Source organism: Periplaneta americana, chromosome 1, assembly GCF_040183065.1.
Source record: "Periplaneta americana isolate PAMFEO1 chromosome 1, P.americana_PAMFEO1_priV1, whole genome shotgun sequence".
Taxonomy (NCBI): domain Eukaryota; kingdom Metazoa; phylum Arthropoda; class Insecta; order Blattodea; family Blattidae; genus Periplaneta; species Periplaneta americana.
Window position 1 is genome coordinate 215871201 of NC_091117.1, and position 21506 is coordinate 215892706.

Here is a 21506-nt window from a genome sequence, read left to right on the forward strand (position 1 = left end):
AAATAAATAAAAGATAACACCATACACAGATACGAACTTAAAAATATACACTTTTATTACGTTGAAAACTTTTAGCAAAACTTCACATTAGCACAATACTTTAGAGTAAGGGAGGGGATTGTCGGATAGGTCTGGTAATGTCGGATAATCTCGGATAACATATTTCTTTTCCATCGAATGGTGCAATCTGATGTGAAAATAATGCATTACGTTCTCTACAAGTAGACGAACATCTGCATGAATAGCCATTACTGTTGAGTGCTTCATTGTGTGTGAATAGCGTGTTTTCAACGTGACTGCGAAAAAAAAAAACTTTGTGAGGGAAGTAATGTGATTTATTCGTTACAAGTTATTCTTATATATACACAACATGATATGCACTGTTTGATATACCATAGATAAGGCTTCTTAATTCTCTAATTGCAGAAATGCTATCGACAACATGTTTCATGCAGCTGGCTTGTTTTACTGTTTGTGAAGAGTCGGCCAATGTCGGATACTAGCTGAGGGCAATGTCGGATACTAGCCGAGGGCAATGTCGGATAGTATCCGACATTAGCGGCTGTCTTTCAATGCTGCTTGCTACATAAAAGCTGCCTTAAACCCATTTATATGTTTTCTATAACAAACCACTACATTTTTACTCATGGGTATTTTTAATTAATGTAAGTAATTTTCTAATTAATCGAATATTATGAAGTAACGAATTGTTTCTTCTTCTGATATTTTTAGATGCCTAAAGTAAAAGAAAAAAGAGATTCAGTCTAAAAAAAATAGAAGTCTAAAGATATGGTAAATGCCATTGTCGCAGTACGGGAGAAAAGAATGGGCTATCTTCCTGCTTCCAAAAGATTTAATGTACCTCGATCAACATTATTTGATTATGTACGGTCCAATTCTGAGCCCACCAAAGCCGTTAAATCGAAACTTGGACGAAAACCAATACTCCCAGCTTCACTTGAAGAGGAGCTAGTTGACTATGTGTTAATGATGGAGAGAAAATATTTTGGATGAAACAGAAATGATGTTAAAAAGCTTGCATGTCAGTTGGCTAAACAGAACACTATTGTAATAGTTTCTGATATGCAATATATTATTTTAAATGCTTTATCATACCTCTTACATAATAATGTCCAATGTATCCGACATTAGCTTCCCATTCTGTCAGTGATGATATTGTTTCTATTTTGTCTTTGCAAGTTATACAGCAAATACATATTATGTAAATTACATAATATTTATGTACAATCTGCAGGAACCCCAAGAGGTTATTATAATACTAAGTAATTCCAGTTCTAACTTCTTTCAATTACCTTTATTTTGAAACATCAAAATGGTATCCGACAATACCCTCCCTTACTCTACATTCATAAAACATTATTCCTAAACACCTGTAATTTCTAACTTCCATCCAACTTCAATAAAGAACTCTCCATGACTTCATTGATGAAAAATCATCAATTATGTTATCAAAATTTAAAGACCTAGCAAGATCGCTCTCCAGACTCAGGAGGCCAAGCTTACTCAGTCGTTCTTGACACATTGCTGATCTGAATACATTTTTTATTTCCTTCATTTTGCTGAAGGATCTTTCAGCATCAGCAACTGTCACAGGAATTGTATAGAATATTCTAATGGCTATGCAAATAGTTGGAAATAAACTGTCCAGTTTTAATTTCCTCACACTATTTAGGAGATTCATAGGTTTCAGAGGGGTTGGCCCTAAATTAGAGGCATGAATTGATTTTAAATATTTCAGCTCATCACTGATCTCTTTGTTAATGTCTTCATAATATTTTTCACGCAGTCTAGCACCCATATTAATATCTTCCAATTTTTTCTGTCTCTCCTTGTGCTTCTCAGCTCCCGACTTATGCCTGTACTTGTCCATTGTGCAGTTAAACTATAACCGGTAACACTAAAGAACAGAATTTACTAGACAAACGACAACGAAAAGACGAAAGTTTCGACACGAAACATACAATGTACTGAAAAGGAAACATATCCTGCTACTTCAGTTTGAGAGAGTCCATTAGCATATTGCAGTGGGCCAGCGGTAGTTACGAAGGACAAGCCAATGAATAATTGAACGTGTTCAGTACAAGCGACAGGAACATAGTTCAGGCAAATACCGGGATCCTAAATTGTCGTGTCGGTGAACGTTAATGCGGGAAACCGATATTCTATTATATAAAAGTCAAATATTTACATATGAAGTGGTAATTTTTATTAATTCTACTATTGTTGAGTTAATATGTCAAATTTATGTAACAAATGTTCTTACAAAATTATATAGTACCCGTATGTATCTACGAATAATTATTCATGATAATAAAAAGTAATCAGACTCACTTAATCTGACGGGCCCTTATTGCTCACGGGCCCATATGCACTCGCCCCCCTTTGCCCCCCCCCCTTCTCGGCGGCCCTAGATAGGTCCCACCTTCTATTAATAGAATTTTCCAGTTTTATATTATTATTATTATTATTATTATTATTATTATTATTATTAATATTATTAATATGGGAAATGCCTGTTATTATTCGGTTGAGAAACTTTTATCATCCAGTCTGCTGTCAAAAAATCTGAAAGTTAGAATTTATGAAACAGTTATATTACCAGTTGTTCTTTATGGTTTTGAAACTTGGACTCTCACTTTGAGAGAAAAACATACGTTAAGGGTGTTTGAGAATAAGGTGCTTAGGAAAATATTTGGGGCTAAGAGGGATGAAGTTACAGGAGAATGGAGAAAGTTACACAACACAGAACTGCACGCTTTGTATTCTTCACCTGACATAATCAGGAACATTAAATCCAGACGTTTGAGATGGGCAGGGCATGTAGCGCGTATGGGCGAATCCAGAAATGCATATAGAGTGTTAGTTGGGAGTCGGAGGGAAAAGACCTTTAGGGAGGCCGAGACGTAGATGGGAGAATAATATTGAAGTGGATTTGAGGGAGGTGGGATGTGATGATGGAGAATAGATTAATCTTGCTCAGGATAGGGACCAATGTCGGGCTTATGTGAGGGCGGCAATGAATCTCCGGGTTCCTTAAAAGCCAGTAAGTAAGTATTATTATTATTATTATTATTATTATTATTATTATTATTATTCTATTATTATTGAAGTATAAATCATATTCTGTTTAGCTGATTTTTTAATTTTAGTCGGAAACAGTGTAGCTATATTAGCCACTTTTGTTCAGCTGATCAGTACTTAGACGGTGATCTTGTTATGTTTGAATTAAAGAACAGTTCGGGTAGAACATGTTGTCAGTAGTTTTCAGTTTAATATTCAACCATTATATTCAAATGCTTTTATTAAACTAAAAACGATATATCTATCTATGGTGTTGAACAGAAACCTCATATGTTAAAAAATTCAGTTTTACAGGAAGGTGAGGAAACGTTTTAATATCTTGAAAAGGAACAAATGTCTGACATATGCGGATATTTAAAAGTGAACTTTGTCTCCATGTCCTGACTTGAGATGTGTTTGCATAAGTTCAGGAACATTTTTAATAGGAATCAAGAGATTTTTTTTACATACGAAGTTGCTGGCCATTGCATGAGTTGAATCCCTACTTCATTGAGGTACTGGGGGGCAATGGCCAGCACTCAGTCCGGATCTTAACCCAATTGATCATCTGTGTGATATTTTAGGACGGAACGTCCATTACCGTGGTCTAAATACTCTTCAAGAGCTACGGAGCAATGTATGCAACCCCTGAGCCACATAACGTAAGCTGTGGTCATCCTCTACCAACGCGACTACTCTAGTGGCGTTCTCGGGGCTTAACAGCATCTTAACTCTCGTAAATATTGTTTAAAACTGAGTTCATTATCACAGAATTCCATTATAAGCGTAAAGAAATCAATAGTGCTGTAGCTTTGTTTTGGCTGCTTGTGTTTAGTGTCGTAAATTTCAATGGCACTGCAATAAATATAGAGTAAGGGACCGGAAATGGCAAAGAGGGTGTCACAAACCACCCAATGAGTATACTTTCCTTCCGAAAACATGAATTAATACTTACCTAAGACAAACAGGTACATAGAAGCACACAGTAATGTTATAATTTGTATTATAGTTTGATATTTCCAATTTATTCAGGTGTTGCATTCTTTTTTGCTCGGCAGTGTACTTGTTGATGTAGCATGCAGTGATAGATAGAAAATGAGTAAAGGTTTCATATTTCACACATAATGCTAAAAATGCATTTTTGCAGGCAACAAATACAGGAACTCCATCTTTTGTAATAGCTGTCAACTTGTCTAGGGGTATATTACATTCCTGCACATAATTCTTGAAGGCATTATAAATGACGTCGCCTCATGTTCGTTCTTGCAGTGGAATATAGTACTTTAAGAAATTCTTCCATGACAGAAAAGTCGCTAAACTTCATTTTAACTGTTAGTAATAATGTCCATATATTACAATTAGAAGATCATTACGATATTAAAGGAATAACCGAATCACAGGATACGCAAAACACATCACTAGACCTGAGAAATATATGCCAAACATCCGGCCTCTAGTCATTACTTTCATTTTCTTGCTGCGTAGAATGTAATGCAATAAATTGAGTATTCCAATTGATTGCAAATGTTTCGAAATTGTTACTGTTTAGTTCAGCTTTACATTTGTACAATCAGCTACTTATTTCTAGATATTTAAACATTTTTCTTAATCACTAATATATTACGTAAACAATATACTGTATTAGTATCTTTTGTGCTCATTGTGATCTTGTCTTTTTACTAGTATATTATATATATTTTTGATAATCCATTTCGAATCTTGCGTACACTACTTTTAACACTTGAATATAATTAATTGATTAACTAGCGGACTTACTCGTGTTAATTATGTAAGATTTTTGAGGCTTACAGCTGTTTCGGTGCTTCACGCACCATCTTCAGAGCCTACTAGATCACGGCGTCATCTCGAACTTCTCTGCCTGTTATATGGGTGCGTTTGATTGTTGAAAGGTGTTGAAGAGTGGAGTCAAATAGTGTGAGTGTACTGAAATTGATCTGTGTGTTGAGAATTTGATCAGGGTGTGTTTTAGTGTGTTTGTATATTTCGTATTGTTCTAGTGTGTTGAGTTTTTGGTTTTTGGGTTGTATATGTAGGATTTCCATGTCCCTATTTATGTTATTGTATGTATGGTTAACATTGGTTATGTGATCGGCGTATGTAGATGTATTGTGTCCTCTGGTTATTGCTTTAATGTGTTCTTTGTAGCGTGTTTGGAATGATCTACCTGTCTGTCCAATGTAGAACTTATCGCAACTATTACATGTGAGTTTGTCTACATCTGTGTTGTCGTATTTGTTTGTTTGTGTTTTTGATGTGTTGAGATATCTTTGTAGTGTGTTTTCTGTTCTGTATATTATGTTCTATTTCTGCTATCTGAATGAAGATGCGATCTTATGTGTGCTCTTGTTTTCATATGTTAGTGTGATGTATTTCTTGTGTTCTTGTCTTTGTGTTGTGTTTTGTGTGTTTTTGTGTCTCACTTTTGTTTTGTCTTTCTTATGATGTTGTCTATTTGACTCCACTCTTCAACACCTTTCAACAATCAAACACACCCACATAACAGGCAGAGAATTTCGAGATGACGCCGTGATCTAGTAGGCTCTGAGGATGGTGCGTGAAGCACTGAAACAGCTGCAAGCCGCACAAATCTTACATAATTAACACGAGTAAGTCCGCTAGTTAATCAATTAATTAAATATATTTTTATTTCTCTCATTCTTTTTGAACTTGTGCTTTTTCTATAATTTGTATCTGTAATTTTACTTCTATTGTCTATTTCCTTCTTCTCTCTGTATTTGTTTCTTGTGTATGTCTATTTGTGTTCTGGTGGTGTGGTAGAGAATGTCTGATGACCTTAACTCCGCCAGTTTAAATTAATTAATTTCGGGGGTTTTCTTGGAGATGTTTAAAACAAAACAAAAAAAAATATTTTAAATATTTATAACATGTTTTCGACAAACATTGCTTTAATTTCCAATATGTTCTGCCAGTTTAAGAGAGAAGTCTATTGATGAAAATACATTATTGAAAGAATTTTAGTTTTGGCCTTTCAATGTGCAGAAATTTGATCAGAAGAAATGTAACTTTTCATTCCGCAAAGAAATTTTACAGTGTTACACTTGCAAATCTAGTCTTTCAGGTGAAGCTCCCTGTAAAGCAGATTTGAATAATTTCAAGGGAAAAATTGTTCCGGGGCCGGGTATCGATCCCGGGACCTCTGGTTGAACGTACCAGCGCTCTACCACTGAGCTACCCGGGAACTCCACCCGACACCGTCTCAACTTTTCCCTTTATATCCACACAATTCGCGTGGGCTGACGAAACGCCAGAGACCCACAACGAGTGCACACAATCTCTGTGTGACTTGGAATTGTGGTTTTCTGTTAACGTACACAGTAACGTATATATTATGCAAATCTAGTCTTTCAGGTGAAGCTCCCTGTAAAGCAGATTTGAATAATTTCAAGGGAAAAATTCAGTGTTACATTTGTTCGGATCAAATTTCTGCACATTTAAAGGAAAAAACTAAAATTCTTTCAATCATTTATTGTCATAATACACTGATCTCTTAAATTGACTGAGCATATTGGGAATTAAATCAATGGCTTTCACAAAACACGCTATGAAATGTTTTATATAAAACAATTTTTATCTCGAAGAGGAAGCAAAAACCAGCGAAGTATATATATATATATATATATATATATATGCTTTCACTATTAACTAGGTTACCTTGGTGACTAGTTTCAACCGGTGGGCTATCATCAGAACTGGGTGGTCTTAGTCAACAAGGTAACCTAGTTAATTAAAGCGTGAAAGCATATGTACGTTATATTCCGAAGTGATATAGTGTTTAAAGTTGTGTAATCAAGATGTGGAAATAGAAACTGTTTTGTTCGAAACATCTCGAGAAATAACCCCCTGAAATGAATGGCTCTGCTTACGGTTCACTCTGTACTTAATAATAATAATAATAATAATAATAATAATAATAATAATAATAATAATAATAATAATAATAATAATAATAATCCGTGGCGCTACAGCCTGTGAAGGGCCTAGACTGACCAGCCGGCTGCTGGCCTCACGCCCACATGCCGAAGCAGAGATGGACGATCATCCAACCAGAATGGAGGTATCGTGTGGTTAGCACGATGATCCCCCAGCCGTTATGGCTGGCTTTTGCAAATGGATGTACTTAAGAGATCAAAAATGATACCAATATGATTGATCATTTATATTTAAGAAGGTTTACCTGGAAAACTGTGCCGGACGGGTAAACCAAGAGAGGCGCGAAGGAGTGACGGCGTGTTCTATGTAACAGAGAGTCCTCGGGTCGATCTCTCGTTATCTCGACGTACAAAACCGTCATTATTAGCGCCAGGAGGAGTTTAGTAAGTATCGACACAACCGTTGACATCTTGCTACAAACTGAGTTCCGTCTCCTTGCATACTACTCACGACTAATGTCTTTTTTCATGCAAATTAATCTCGATGCGAAACAAATTCGTCGACAATGGAGTAGCTGTAATACTAAGAAGGCAATTGTTTTAGGCAGAAAAGAACCAAGACATAATCTGAATGTTAATTAATTTATTGAGATCTTTTACACAACACTTAAAATTATATAATTTACAATTCATTCACAACCGAAAAAGCCAAGGCTTGTGCTGGGAAGTATTCTTGGAAACATACAAGTCAAATTATATACATTAAGCACATTAAAATATTGTAAAAATATAAAACTGCGTACATTACAAAATTAAATAAGATTTGTTATAATGTAAAAATGCAGGAAATATTCTTAAGAGTCCATTTTTTCTCTTACACGTTTGTAAACATAATTTGTACACTTCTCTTTCAAATCTAAATTCATTAATCAATGTTAGGTGAGGACAATTATTAATAAAATTGTTTTATAGTGTTGGGACGAAATTAGAGCTGTGAAATATTTTGTTCGTGAACAGATTTCTTCCCTTTTCTCGAATTACTAAATCTGATAATGCAACAGGAAAATGACGACTCAGGAATTTATATAGCATATATTGCGGGTTAAAGCAAGGAGATGCACTATCACCTTTACCTTTTAACTTGGATTTAGAATATGCCATTAGGAGATTTCAGTATAACAGACAGGGTTTGGAATTGAACGGGTTACATCAGCTACTTGTCTATGCGGATGACGTGAATATGTTAGGAGGAAATCCACAGACGATTAGGAAAAAGACGGAAATTTAACTTGAGACAAGTAAAACGGTAGGTTTGGAGGTAAATTCCTTAAAGTCAAAGTATATGATTATGTCTCGTGACGAGGATATTGTACGAAATGGAAATATAAAAATTGGAGATTTATCCTTCGAAGAGGTAGAAAAATTCAAATATCTTGGAGCAACAGTAACAAATGTAAATGACACTCGGGAGGAAATTAAACGCAGAATAAATATGGGAAATGCGTGTTATTATTCGGTTGAGAAGCTTTTGTCATCTAGTCTGCTGTTAAAAAATCTGAAAGTATTTCTAAAACAGTTATATTACCGATTGTTCTGTATGGCTGTGAAACTTGGACTCTCACTTTAAGAGAGGAACAGAGATTAAGGGTGTTTGAGAATAAGGTTCTTATGAAATTATTTGGAGCTAAGACAGATGAAGTTACAAGAGAATGGAAAAAGTTACACAAAGCAGAAATGCACACATTGGATTTTACACCTAACATAATTAGGAACATTTAATCCAGAGATTGACAAGGCATGTAGCACGTATGGGAGAAACAGAAATGCATTTACAGTATAGTGTTAGTTGACAGACCGGAGGGGAAAAGACCTTTGGGAAGGACGAGACGTAGATGGGAGGATAATATTAAAATTTATTTGAGGAAGGTGGGATATAATGATAGAGACTGGAGTAATCTTGAACAGGATAGGGACGAATGACGAGTTTATGTGAGGGCAGCAATGGACCGGCGGGTTCCTTAAAAGCCATTTGTAAGTAAGTGTCATATTATATAATAAATAATAATTGCTTTTACTCTTAAACTTATTCAGGTAGTTTTGTTCCTCCATTTTATGTATATCTTACTCGTAAAAATAAATAGGCCTATTCTTTTGTGGTATTATAATAAGAGATTTCTGTGAAAAGAAACTTTGTAGGAGGCAGTTTGTACTTATAATATTGTGAAACATTCTGTATGCATTAAATGATTTTTGGATTACTTTGTATTGTAGCAATCTTTTGTTTAATTACTTTACTAGAATCAAAATGCAAAGGTTTAAAATATGTTGTAATTTATAAATATAGTGAAACCTCTCCTTACGGACACCTCCAAGATACGGACACTCCTCATATACGGACAGATTTTTATGTCCCAACTGAAATAATATAGAAATAATGATCAATTTAACTCTCGTTTACGGACACTCTCAGACACGGACACGGACAGTTGTTTCACAGTCCTAAAGCTTGCTTTACCTCCTGACTGCGGACAGAACTAGGATTTCAAGACCTAATGTGTTACAAAAATGGAAAGTTTAGTTTTGAGAACTGTACAGAAATTCCTTAACATGAAAGAAGACAATAAGGGTGCTATTCATAGACATTTCGCTAGCCCGCGCTACGAGGGTGCTAAATAGGATTCATATCATATCATATCGCTAACACTGGTTTATGAATACAAAAAACCGTTAGTTCGCTGATCATCCACCGAAAGCCCGAGCTAAGAATGTCTATGAATACGGCCCCAAGAGTCTCGTAGGCTACCACTATCCCAGATGGTTACCACTTGTTAGCTAGAAGCGGGTGGATAAACAAAATCATAAAATTTAACCTGTCTGATTGGTCCAATGTTTCCGCGATTGTGAAATTGTATTCGACACATGATAGGGTTAGTAGGATTATTCTCTTCACTTCAATCAGTTGTTCTGTTTCGAGAGACATGGCACCTGAACGTAAAGGTTAAATTACAGTACTGCATAACTGTAGACGCAGAATAAAACTGCATGACACAGTACTGCATTTTCCTTTTTCAGTCTTATCTGCTGTAGTTCAAAGTTGCAAAGAATTTACTGTAGTACAGTAGACTGTATTTGGAATTAAACTACAGTAATACATTTCATTTAAGGAGTGAAGGGATACATAATGCATATTATAAAGTTACTGTTAGATTGGGGAGTCTCCCTCCCAATAAAGGACACCTCCCAGTTGCGGACAGATTGTTACGTCCCTTCGATGTCCGTAAATGAGAGGTTTCACTGTACTCAAAACACCCCTCAACTACCCGGTGTCCTTTCTTATATCTCTTTTTGTAGTATTCAAAATTCCTCATCATAGGTATCAACTTTAGAAATCAAATCCAGCAATCCAACTTCGCACTCGGGATATAACAGGTGACAACTTCCAGATATCTCTCTGCCCAGACGCTCTGCTGCATGATATTCGAAGTTGCTATAACTGCTAACTTCGTCTGATGTCGTCGACGGACTGGAAAGAAAATTGTAACAATAAAGAACTAGGAGAGTCCTGTAAATACTACAACTTCCTTGTCTACTTCTTCCACATTTCGTTTTTCATTTATTTTTCTGTCTATATACCGATTCTCGTTTATTGAACACTTTATTACTGGGTTGATATTAGTTTAAGCTATATAGATTTCAGTATATAGAGTTATTCAAAAGTAAGTTCCCATTTTGAAATGGTAATAAGTTTGTCAAATTTTTAAATTCCACAAAAATAAAAACACCTATTTGTTCGTAAAGAAATGAGATTTAATTTAAACACAATAGTACATTATGCAACGAGCCTATAATGGTAGTAATTAAGACGCGAGTATGTTTATGAAACGAGCGCAAGCGAGTTTCATAATTTTCATACGAGCGTCTTAATTATCATTATGGTGAATTCCTTGCGTAAGAGAAGCACTACTAAAGAAACATATTTTGTACACTCCTCTGTACCTGACTATGGGAACAACGTACTTTCTAAAGTGACATGAGGAGGGGAAGATTTCAAATAACATCTGATATAAACCTAAGCAATGTTGAATTGCATTTTAGATTATAATTGAAGGGTGGTATTTCAATGTAAATTTTGAATTCTTAAATCTTTGTTTGTTGGTATGTCAAGTATTAAAATTTGTTTTATGTTGTATAAGTTGGCAATCATAGTCACGATTGTACACTGGAGACCTATAGGCCTAATTGTATCGAATAGTATGATCACAGTAACGAAAGATACACCATATAATCCTATAGGCATATATTGAAGATTATTATTTTTTACACACCCTATAACAAATAAAATATATGTAATACAACTAATTTGTTTTTTTTTTAACATAAACAGTGATCGACTTTACTCCGCGATATTTTAAAATCGATCTTAAACTAAAAATTCAATGGTGATCGACTTTACCCTATTTAAGCAGGTAACTTCGAACACAAGTCAAATAAAAAAACAGTTTTTTATAAATTGTAATTCAAGTCTTGTAACGTATCTTCATAAGTGAAGGATATGTCGACAAAATGCTATTTTCTGAGGAACTTCGCTAAATTGCATAACCTCAATATCATTAAAAAATTGTAAAATTTTGATCCACTTTACCCTCTTCTACGGTACTCTCTATTCTTGACTTACGTAAGCAGGACATGTAGTACATCTCCGGCGAGGTCGTTGTGTTGCAGGGTAGTATCCGCCGCCTCGCATATTGCCCTCAGAACGCAGGCTCTGCCGTCCAGCTCCAGCCTTGCAATTCAATTCAAATTTTAAAAAGTATTGGTAAACCTAGGAAATTTTGAGTGACATGCATTTATGTGAGCCATAATGGATCGATGGTTGTAATACATGGGCAGAAAAGAACAAGAAGGAGCAAGACAACATGAATCAAGAAATTGTTTCCATTGATTTATATTTACTTACTGGCTCTTAAGGAACCCGGAGGCTCATTGCCGCCCTCACATAAGCCGGCCATTGGTCCCTATCCTGAGCAAGATTAATCTAGTCTCTACCATCATATCCCACCTCCCTCAAATCCATTTTAATATTATCTTCCCACCTACGTCTCGGCCTCCCTAAAGGTCTTTTTCCCTCCGGCCTCCCAATTAACACTCTATATGCATTTACGGATTCGTCCATACGTGCTACATGTCCTGCCCATCTCAAACGTCTGTATTTTATGTTCCTAATTATGTCAGGTGAAGAATACAAGGCGTGCAGCTCTCCGTTGTGTAACTTTCTCCATTCTCCTGTAACTTCATCCCTCTTAGCTCCAAATATTTTCCTAAGAACCTTATTCTCAAACACTCTTAATCTCTGTTTCTCTCTCAAAGTTAGAGTCCAAGTTTCACAACCATACAGAACAACCGGTAATATAACTGTTTTATAAATTCTAACTTTCAGATTTTTTGACAGAAGACTAGATGACAAAAGCTTCTCAACCGAATAATAACACGCATTTCCCATATTTATTCTGTGTTTAATTTCCTCCCGAGTATCATTTATATTTGTTACTGTTGCTCCAAGATATTTGAATTTTTCCACCTCTTCGAAACATAAATCTCCAATTTTTATATTTCCATTTCGTACAATATTCTGGTGACGAGACATAATCATATACTTAGTCTTTTCGGGATTTACTTCCAACCCTATCGCTTTACTTGCTTCAACTAGAATTTCCGTGTTTTCCCTAATCGTTTGTGGATTTTCTCCTAGCATATTCACTTCATCCGCATAGACAAGAAGCTGATGTAGCCCATTCAACTCCAAACCCTGTGTATTATCCTGAACTTTCCTAATGGCATATTCTAGAGCGAAGTTAAAAAGTAAAGGTGATAGTGCATCTCCCTGCTTTAGCCCGCAGTGAATTGGAAAAGCATCAGATAGAAACTGGCCTATACGGACTCTGCTGTAAGTTTCACTGAGACACATTTTAATTAATCGAACAGTTTCTTGGGGATTTATAATCTTTGTAAATGTTGATTCAGTTATGTGCAAATATTAAGAGCAGAAATGTCACGAATACCTACCTGTCAATTATGACTTCCAGCATGGAGTACAAATTCCATCTCGTTTTCGATAATGAACGTTTTTCAAACGCGGAGTATGGGTCTGTGAATATTGAGGAGTTAGGAGGCATTGGGTAGTTCATTTTCAAAGCTGTGCCCAAAGTCAAACTCTGGTCTTGTACAGCATATGGGAGACCGAAGCCGAAAATGTACTGAAAAAGATAACATACAGGTATTATGCTTATTTTCACATGCATACTATGCATATACAGGTTTACAAACACATAAATGTAAGAAATGTATGTTAACTGAAAGCATCCTGTAATATAAGTAACACATTACCAACATTTTGCATGCCAACCAAATCTAGCACGAGATTCGTAAATACGAGATAAATAACGACTAATCTGCAACTTGCATTATCAGTAAGAGGATAAAAACAAAACCTTGAAAAATAAATAACATGGACAAGATGATGATGATGATGATGATGATGATAATAATAATAAGGTACACGTACCAAATAACGCCACCGTAACACTTCATTCACTTTTGCTCTGGAAATAAGTTATGTACAAACACGAAAATTATGAAATAGAAACTGTAATCTTATCTTTACAAAATAGCATAATGAAAATGGATATATTATATACCGAACAAGAATTAGAACTCAAATAGGAAAACTTTGTAAACTGGCGTTATTAGGAACAGGTTGTCCAATTAACGCCACCTATTTTCTAGTAACCTATACACTTATAACTGTTAATGAATTATTTTTTCTAAGCAACACAAATTGAACTAAGCGACTAAATTTGAGTTTCTGTTAATAAAAGATACAAAATCACTCAATACTAATGAAAGATTCTTGATCTGAAACTGAAACACCAGATGGATTAGGAAAATATGTTTTCCAGTGACTCCTTACTTTAAAAAAAAAAAAGAGACAATGTGACACAGTAGAAAGTTATTAAACACAAAAGCATTTACCTTAGTTTAATATGAATGTTTTCTAGTAAGTAAAACAAAAAAATTAATTTATGTAAAATAAAATAAAAATTAAGAATTCGAAAAGAAATTGAACCAATATCATCACTGCACATTCTGAACATTTATAAGTTGAAAGCTTAGTGATTGTCCTGATGTTTTCAAACTGATGCTGAACTGTCAGCCTTAGTACTAAAATAACTTAAAATTTTTTCTGCAGACCACATGGCGTTAAAGCGCTACTGAGTACTTGATAACATGACATGCCTGTTTCTCTAACATTTTCAAATTTTATAGATAGCAAATACTTTCTATACATAGAAGAATGTTTAAGCATCACGAATATATATAGTTCAATATAGTTATTATTTGCTCAACACACACTATAAAATATTGCCTCTTACCTTGATATAAGAATAGCCATTCACTATCAACACACAACAGGAAAATGATGGAATATAATGTCACTCGTAAATGTCAGCGGACAGCTAGTAACTCATTTCATCACTAGATTGCAAGCGAATGCAGGCTACAGTAGTGCACTACCGAAAACTTGTGTCGTTAACAAATTTTAATAGGGTGGCGTTGATGGTATACATGGGTTATTTAGCTCAGGGACCTTAATAATAATAATAATAATAATAATAATAATGATAATAACAATAATAACAAGAAAAAGAATAAGAATAATGTGATTTCAGGAAAGGACGTTCGGGTAACGATGCCGCTTCCACTCTAAAATTGTTGTTAGAGAAAAGGAGAGAGTACAATTTAGAAACACATTTTCTTTTTCTCGACTATGAAAAGGTATTCGATAAGTTAGAAGACCGCTGTTATTTGACACCTTAAGGGGACACTCAACTATATTTTCGAACTTTTTTCCTATTTGACCAATCTTTTTCAAATTTGGAGAAAAAGTTTAATATACATATGGGAAGTAACATGCAAGATCTCAGCTCATTAGATCCATTACTTTTCGAAATGAAAAATATTTTAATTTTTAATCAATCATTAGTTGAAATATCACTTTTAATTATTTTTTATTTTTTTTTGGCTTTGTGCATTTAACTGTGCCTTCTCAATGAAGAGGGGAAGAATTCTGTGTTTGGATTTAGTTCTATCACGTAAATTAGTGTAAAAAATATTTTTTTTATTCCTATGAAATTAAATTTTAAATTTTTTAATGATTAAAAAATCATAAATAGCTTCAAAGAAGGTAGGCCTAATATTGTAAAACTGATACACAAAATGACACTTTTTTTTTCAATTTTTAAGTTGAGTGTCCCCTTAAGAAACAAAATCATACCCGATCCACTGGTTACAGCAATAAGGAAAATATATGAAAATAATCAAATAAAAGTGAAATTACACACATTTTTTTCGTAGGCTCAATAGTAGAGTAGCAGATTACAACTTTGTTTCATATTCGGCTACAATCCCTTCAAATAGTATAGCATGTAAAATGTTTGTATTAGTCTATTTAAAATTACATAGGAGCCGTTTTTTCGTCAAGGAACAGCTGTGTTTACATAAACGTTAAAAATCTCGATGGAACAGAATACTCTTGCTTTATAGGTAATTAAATTCTAGCCAGAATTTTTACTATTTAATTTGCTGTTTGTGCAACATTTCTTTTAACATCTTTATCACATGGCTTGGATATCCTCTGTATTTCATTATTCCCCATGGTATATTATGTATTGCTTTATCAAAAGCTTTTATTTAGTCTACAAATAAAATGTGTTTATAAATTATATTCTCCAGCTTTCTGGATTATTTGTCGCATTATGAAACACTGTCTCAACGTGACCGCCCTTTCATAAATTTCTAATATTCTTCAAGCAATCTTAATTCTAAGATAACATTAAGCGTTCTAGTTAACGTTTTTGCGAATATTTTACAACGGCAGTTGAACAGACTCATTTCCCTGTAATTTTAGTACAACTTGCCATTCTTGTCTGTGAAAACAGACATCACAACTGATTTCTCCTTCGTCCGATAATCAAGCACATACTCAAGATATGCAGATTAAAGTTTTTAGCTTCATGTTGTTGACTAAGAGTCCTCATTATTTTATTTATTTTTATTTATTTATTATATTTATTTATTTATTTTATTTATATATTTGTTTATTTATTTATTTGTTTATTTATTTTATTTATTTATTTGTTTGTTTGTTTATTTATTTCTTTATTTATTTATTTTATTCATTTATTTATTTGTTTATTTATTTGTTTGTTTATTTATTTGTTTACTTATTTATTCATTTAATCGTTTATTTATTCGTTTATTTGTTTATTTATTTGTTTGCTTATTTATTTGTTTATTTGTTTGTTCATCTGTTTATTTATTTATTGTTTAATTATTTATTTGTTTCTTTATTCGTTTATTTACTCGTTTATATATTTGTTTGTTTGTTTGTTTATTTATTTATTTCTTTATTTGTTTATTTATTTATTTGTTTTTTTATTTATTCGTTTAATTATTAGTTAATTTTTTCGTTTATTTATTTATTTGTTTATTTATTTATTCATTTATTTATTTGTTTATTTGTATATTCGTTTATTTATTCGTATATTTGTTTATTTTTTTATTTATTCATTTTTTATTTGTTTATTCATTTATTCATTTATTGTTTATTTATTTATATATTTGTTTATTTGTTTGTTTATTTATTCGTTTATTTATTTATTTGTTTGTTTATCTGTTTATTTATTAATTATTTGTTTATGTATTTATTAGTTTGCTTATTTATTTGTTTATTTGTTTGTTTATCTGTTTATTTATTTAATTATTTGTTTATTTATTTATTTGTTTGTTTATTTATTGTTTATTTGTTTGTTTATATGTTTATTTATTTAATTATTTGTTTATTTATTTATTTGTTTGTTTATTTATTTATTTCTTTATTTGTTTATTTGTTTATTTGTTTGCATGTTTATTTATTTATTTAATTATTTGTTTATTTATTTATTTGTTTGTTTATTTATTTGTTTATTTGTTTCTTCATTTGTTTATTTGTTTGCTTGTTTATTTATTTAATTATTTGTTTATTTATTCGTTTATTTATTTATTTATTTATTCATTTATTCAATTATTCATTTATTTATTTGTTTCTTTATTTGTTTATTTGTATATTCGTTTATTTTTTATTTGTTTATTTATTCATTTATTCTTTTATTTATTTGTTTATTTATTCGTTTATTTTTTATTTGTTTATTTATTCATTTATTCTTTTATTTATTTATTTATTTATTTATTTGTTTATTTGTTTGTTTATTTGTTTATTTATTTATTTATTTTAATTTATTTTATTTTATTTATTTTAATTTAATTTATTTTAATTTAAATTTATTTTATTTTATTAAATTTTATTTAATTTATTAATTTTATTAAAATTTAAATTATATTTAAATTTAAATTTAAATTTATTTACATTTAATTTTATTTATTTATCTACAACAGAGCAAAGTCCCAATTACAATAGACAGTACGACTCGAGAGAAGAACATGAAAAACAGATGAAAACAGATATGAATGCAAGATACAGTTATAAGTACAAATGGAAAATAAAAAAGAACATAAATACATATTATGTAAATATAAGACACAGGCATAAATATAGGTGAAAAATATAAAATTAAAAAAATTAAAAATGGATGAATACAGATAATAAAAATAAAAGATATAAAATGTACCTATAAATGAAAATTACAGAGTAACAAATAGATAGCAATATTATTTAAATTCACCTACCGGTACCTTTAGTATATTAATAAGAAAATGTTTGTGGTCATTGATGATGGTCAAACGAATTACATAATTCCCATATTAATATGTTCGGATCCTGCTACTTTTCGGATTTTAAGAGTTGTTGGAATATCCTCTCACTCATTTTACGTAGGCCTACTAGGATCCACGAATTTTTATACTTCGTTATTTGAATCAGAAAAATTTAGAAGGTATTTTCTGATCATTTGTCATACTGCTATTTGGACGATGAACACATTAGTACCTTCAATCGAAAATTAATTTTATCTTATATGAGCAATCACCGTTGAAGGAAAATAGATAAAAGACAAGAAAATATTTTTAGACTTAATATATTTAATCTTATATTAATATAAGTTGAAATGCGCGCACACCGTGCATGGGTAAGAAATTTACTTGTCTTTACTATACATAAGCTGCGATGGATTTCTGTCTCTTCTTACACTTGATAATATATCTGTCACATAGTTCTGAGCATATATTATATATATTCTTATATTAGAAAGTGTGAATGTTGTGTACCAACTTCTAATCTTATGTATCAAGTTTTGTGCACGAAAGTGTAATGACATAAATAGGTATAATAGATGACAATTATTTTACCTGTATGTAGCTTCCCGCCGGATATATCAAGTTTCGTGTTTTTCTAGAATGATGCGTGCCAGAGTCCTTCAATCTTCCTGCCAAAATAGCTTCACACAGCAAAATGAAGCACAGCAGAAGAAAAAACTTGTTGGTCATCGTCATAACGTTTTATGCTGAAAATATGAACCTTCTTATGAATAAATATTTATTTATTTTGCTATTTGTTTATTTATTTAATTACTCATTTATTTGTTCATTTATTCATGGATTAATTCATTTGTTGATTCGTTTTTTATTTAATTGTTTAAGTCTTTAATTGTTTATTTGTTTATTTCTTCGGTTGTTTGTATATTTATTTATTTATTTTATTTACTTATTGACTTTGATGGAGTTCAGGGCATAAGGCCTTCTCTTCCAGTCCACCAGAAATGTAACACAACTTAATTACAAATGGCTTTTAAGAAACCCGCAGTAGGCATACATACACTCCATCCATCCATCCATCCATCCATCCATCCATTCATCCCTGCTATACTTCCATACATCTACTCATTATCCATGTATCAGTTCATTCCTGTATTCATTATTTCATTCATACTTACTTATGGCTTTTAGAGAACCCGGAGGTTCATTGCCGCCCTCACATAAGCCGCCATCGGTTCCTATTCTGTGCAAGATTAATCCAGTCTCTACAGTCATATCCCACCTCCTTCAAATCCATTTTAATATTATCCTCCCATCTACGTCTCGGCCTCTCCAAAGGTCTTTTTTCTTCAGGTCTCCCAACTAACTCTCTATGTGCATTTCTGGATTCAACCATACGTGCTACATGCCCTACCCATCTCTGGATTTATTGTTCCTAATTGCTTTAGGTATAGAATGCAATGTGTGCAGTTCTGTGTTGTGTAACTTTCTCCATTCTCTTGTAACTTCATCCCTCTTGGCCACAAATATTTTCCTATGTCCCTTATTGTCGAATAAGCTTAACCTATATTCCTCTCTCAGAGTGAGAGTCAAAGTTTCACAACCATACAGAACAACCGGTAATATAACTGTTTTATAAATTCTAATTTTCAGATTCTTTTAATCAGACAAGGTAACAGAACCTTCACAACCGAATAATAGCAGACATTTCCTATGTTTATTCTGCGTTTAATTTCCTCTCGAATGTTATTTATATTTCATATTGTTGCTTCGAGATATTTGAATTAGTCTGAAATTATGTTCTTACTCAATTTTCGGATTTGCACAAAATACGTTGCCTTTCTTTACATACTTCACAAGACATAAAACTGTTATTATTATGAAAATATAAATTCAAAATTAATTATTGTTAACGCTACTTTATTTAAGTAATAATAAATAAATTTACCTGCAGACAGAAATCGATTCCTTAAAAATGCTTAATATTATTATACAGTGAAGTTTGTAAGTAACATGAAGTTTAATTTCTATATGTTTCTGACAAGAAATGAGTGACACTACTATTGTTCCTTTCTGCGCCACAACAACCGCTGGCGTTTGTCTTCTAATAATGCTAATTAGTCTTGCAGGCCATTGAAACGGTTTGTGAGAATGAGGCGAGTGGCTGAACTAGTCGACGGACACGTCCAGCTAGTATAATCAGCTATAAACTTAATGCAAACAGGTTCGATTCCAGAGAATGAAGTCTTCTTTCACAATAGCCCTGCCAAGACTCTGGAATTCGCTACCTGCTAGCATCAGGGACTGTCGAAATAAAATTGAATTCAAACGAAAACTTACTAGGCACTTGGTCAGTAATTGATTTCTTGTAAATAGTTTCTTTAATCTATCACAAAATATTTCAATATTCAGTAATTTCATCACTATACAATTTTGTTATTCTAGATTTAATTTGCAATTCAGTAAATATAAAATATTCGTTGTTTCTCTATGAAAAATTATCTAGCTTTAATTATTCAGGTAATCTTTTCGTACTTCGATTTTATTCTAATTGTAAATTTAATACTAATTGTAATGTTATTTGTAATTGTAATTGTAAATCTAATACTAATTGTAATTTTATTGTTGATATTGTAGTTGGAATCTCCTGGTAGAGGGGCAGAGAAGGCCTGACGGCCTTATCTCTACCAGGTTAAATAAATAAATACTAATAATAATAATAATAATAATAATAATAATAATAATAATAATAATAATAACAATAATACAAACTTTATCTTCCTTTCCAAGCACCTGTGCATGTTCCTTGAATCGTGTTTGTGGTTATTTAACGACGTTGTATCAACTACTAGGTTATTTACCATTTATTTCGTGATAGTGGGATGGTGTTTAGCGAGATAAGGCCGGGATTCATCATAGACTACCTGACATTTGCCATACGGTTGGAGAAAATCTCGAGAAAACCCAACCTGGTAATCGCCTAAGCAGGAATCGAACCCACGCCCGAGCGCAACTCCGAATCATTAGGCAAGCGTCTCAGACGACTGAACTACGCCGCTGTCGGTAATATTTACTTCTCTGTCAGACATTATGGGACAAAGTATAGGTAAGGGTTCGAGTTGCCACATTCCCCCTATTCACCAGATGTTGCACGATGACTTCTTTCTTTTCTCAAAGCTTAAATCTCACTTGGCTGGTTATAAATTTTCGACAAATGAAGAGGTTATCACTAGGGACCGGATTTTTATGTAATTACATATTATATTCCTTTCAACCTATCCGTATATAAATAACAAATCTTTGCGACTCTTGTATTTACCATTAATATATTAAAATTTGATACTACATATTTTTACATATTTACCCCACATTACATTTTATGGCTTGGTATTACATAAATCTACATATTTAGGGGTTTTATTCATTTTTACTTCTCTGAAAGGAAAAAAAAAAAACTTCTGCTGGGGAAGTTTACAATTTGAAATACATAGTTTTAAAAAGCCTTTTTACCTACCCAGGAAAGGATATATTTCGGGATGAAACATAACGTCCTTAGTTCCAGGAAGTAATAGAGGCACGCTCCCCATCCCGCCCACTGTAAATATGAGTGAACAAAAGGCAACCTTTCTCATACAACTACCTTGTATTGTAAAAATCACTCAGAAAGTAGCGTTGCCTTCATGCGGTGGATGAAACGAGGACGACATG

The 21506-nt window shown here is 32.6% G+C and overlaps 1 protein-coding gene across 1 annotated transcript; it reads right to left on the reverse strand.

Moving 5' to 3' along the window:
• Positions 1-7618: 7618 nt before the first annotated feature.
• Positions 7619-19884, reverse strand: LOC138708041 (uncharacterized). The gene is made up of 5 exons (XM_069838156.1): positions 19747-19884; positions 18393-18547; positions 13056-13246; positions 11668-11775; positions 7619-10515 (listed from the first exon to the last, which is right to left on the reverse strand). Exons 2-5 carry the CDS (start codon positions 18534-18536, stop codon positions 10347-10349), a joined length of 612 nt encoding a protein of 203 aa, XP_069694257.1. The 5' UTR covers positions 18537-18547; positions 19747-19884; the 3' UTR covers positions 7619-10346.
• Between the last annotated feature and the right edge of the window lie 1622 nt (positions 19885-21506).